Raw genomic sequence first — 2,231 nt, 5'->3', positions numbered from 1 at the left:
AGGCTTTCACCTTTTGCAGTCCTATTTTTTCTAACCTTTTTACGTTTATGTTCTACAATTAACCAAAGAAAAGCTGTTTTGCTCTTAATTTGAATTTGTATATTCTGTACAAGGGGCAGTTTAGTCGTAGATGTAACTATTTCGGTAGTATTACATTTTGTAAATTCAAGCATAAAGCCACCATGGTATGTACAAATTTATATGTAATATGAGATAAACCGAAGTTATAATTAAATCCAGGGAAATGGACTTGATTTTGTTTACCCACCTATCCACCCCCACTTAAGGTTTACTGTCCTTGCAAGTTGAACAGCTCTGTTGTTTATAAATACTTAAGTAGCAAGATAGACTATTGTATGAACAAAAAACACACTTGTACAAAAAAGACAGTCGTGGACACCCACCAGCAGTGCTCTCTTCACCTGAAAACGGTGGTAGTTGTGCACTAAGAACTTAATAAACTGCTTTTCCTTTGAGATGGTAGGATATTCTGAATAAAGGACGACAAACAGGATTGTTAAAAGTAAATGAATAGATAATAGAATAAATAAATGTAGTGGAATTATTACGCACCTGCTAAGAGATACATTTATATGGCACCTGATCTGGGGTTATTTTTATAACATTTTTTTCTGTCCGATAGTTGTCAGTTATGCAAAACATGTAAACGAACCCATCTTCAGAATAATGGGACCCCGTTCTGTGATGATGTCCTCCCATCTGATGTGAAGGGGATTGGTAGTGGGCAAGGTGATATCCATAAATGTTCTTATAGTTGGCAAATGCGTACAGTTCCCTCATACATTTCTTACCTCCTGTAACAAGCGGTTCCAGGTAAATTGTAGTGGCACCATATTGCAGCAACAGTTGATTCACCTCAGTAATCCCAGTTCGGATTTCCTGTCGTTCAATATACACCCAGGATTTTGCTTCATCTATACTGGTTGCCACTTCACTGGCAGAAGATTTTATACTTTCAGTTAATATGCTATCTCCATTGCCAGATAGTTGTGCTACTATAGCATCAATGCTTTCTCTTAATCCATCAATGACAACTTTTTGTACATCTATTTCACTAGCAGTTCCACTCTCTATAATATCGTCAAGACTAACTATTAGAGTCTTAAAGCTAGTTATAATAGTCTTCAATTCGGAATTTACGCTGGCTGTTGTTTCAGCAGCTTCAGTCGTTGCGGTGACTGCTTGTTTTGGGGCATCTGTTGTTTCAGCTGTAATATCTCCTTTTGTATCAGCATCTGTTGCAGTGACTTGTGCGGCTGTAGTAATTGCTATAGTCGCGTCAGCTGTGTTTATGACGTCTGCTACCGTAGCAGTGTCTGTTGCAGTAATAATAACCTCTTCTGCTGTACTATCTGTTACAGCCGTTTTGCCTGTTACCATAGTGTGTGTCATAACTATGGTATCTGTTAATGTACTGCCTGTTGCATCTAATGTGTCTGCCAAGGTTACAGTGTCTGCTCTAGTATCTTCTTTGGTTGTAAAGTCTATTATGATTGTAGGTATGGTTATAGTTTCTGCTGAAGTAGTAGTGCCTCCTTTGGATGTGACCATTGGTATAGTTATGGTTTCTCCATTAGTTGTTGCTGTAGTACCTACTTTGTTTGTGGCGCCCGCCGTGATTGTAGTGTCTGTTGCGATTACCGTGTCTGCTATGGTTGTAGTGTCTACAGTTGCAGTGTCAAGTGTAAGTGTAGTGTCTACTATGTTTGTAGTACCTGATAAAATTGTAGTGTCTCCTGTAGTATCTGCCCTGGCTGTGGTTTCTCCTGTAGCTGTAGCGTCTGCTACATCTGTAGTACCAATTACAATTGTAGTGTCTGCTACAATTGTAGTGTCTGCTTCAGTCGTAGTGTCTGCTACAGTTGTAGTGTCTGCTACAGTTGTAGTGTCTGCTACAGTTGTGGTGTCTGCTACAGTTGTAGTGTCTGCTACAGTTGTAGTGTCTGCTACAGTTGTGGTGTCAGCTATAGTTGTGGTGTCAGCAACAGTTGTGGTGTCTGCTACAGTTGTAGTGTCAGCTACAGTTGTGGTGTCTGCTACAGTTGTAGTGTCAGCTACAGTTGTAGTGTCTGCTACAGTTGTAGTGTCAGCTACAGTTGTAGTATCTGCAGCGGTGGTGGTGTCAGCAACAGTTGTGGTATCTGCAACGGTTGTAGTGTCTGCAACGGTGGTGGTGTCTGCTGTTGTATCAGCAGCTCCTGCCTCTCGCT

The 2,231-nt window shown here is 40.4% G+C and overlaps 1 protein-coding gene across 1 annotated transcript in view; it reads right to left on the bottom strand.

Moving 5' to 3' along the window:
• The window catches only part of LOC119591822 (mucin-2-like), a 9,846-nt gene that overhangs the window by 5,081 nt on the left and 2,534 nt on the right, over window positions 1-2,231 (bottom strand). Inside the window, exon 4 of the mRNA XM_037940566.1 lies at window positions 813-2,229. Coding sequence (XP_037796494.1) covers window positions 813-2,229 — 1,417 coding nt within the window. The remainder of the gene's footprint in view (window positions 1-812; window positions 2,230-2,231) is intronic.

The sequence above is a fragment of the Penaeus monodon genome, chromosome 29, assembly GCF_015228065.2.
Source record: "Penaeus monodon isolate SGIC_2016 chromosome 29, NSTDA_Pmon_1, whole genome shotgun sequence".
In the NCBI taxonomy this organism is placed as follows: domain Eukaryota; kingdom Metazoa; phylum Arthropoda; class Malacostraca; order Decapoda; family Penaeidae; genus Penaeus; species Penaeus monodon.
This window is presented reverse-complemented; position numbering and strand designations above follow the sequence as displayed.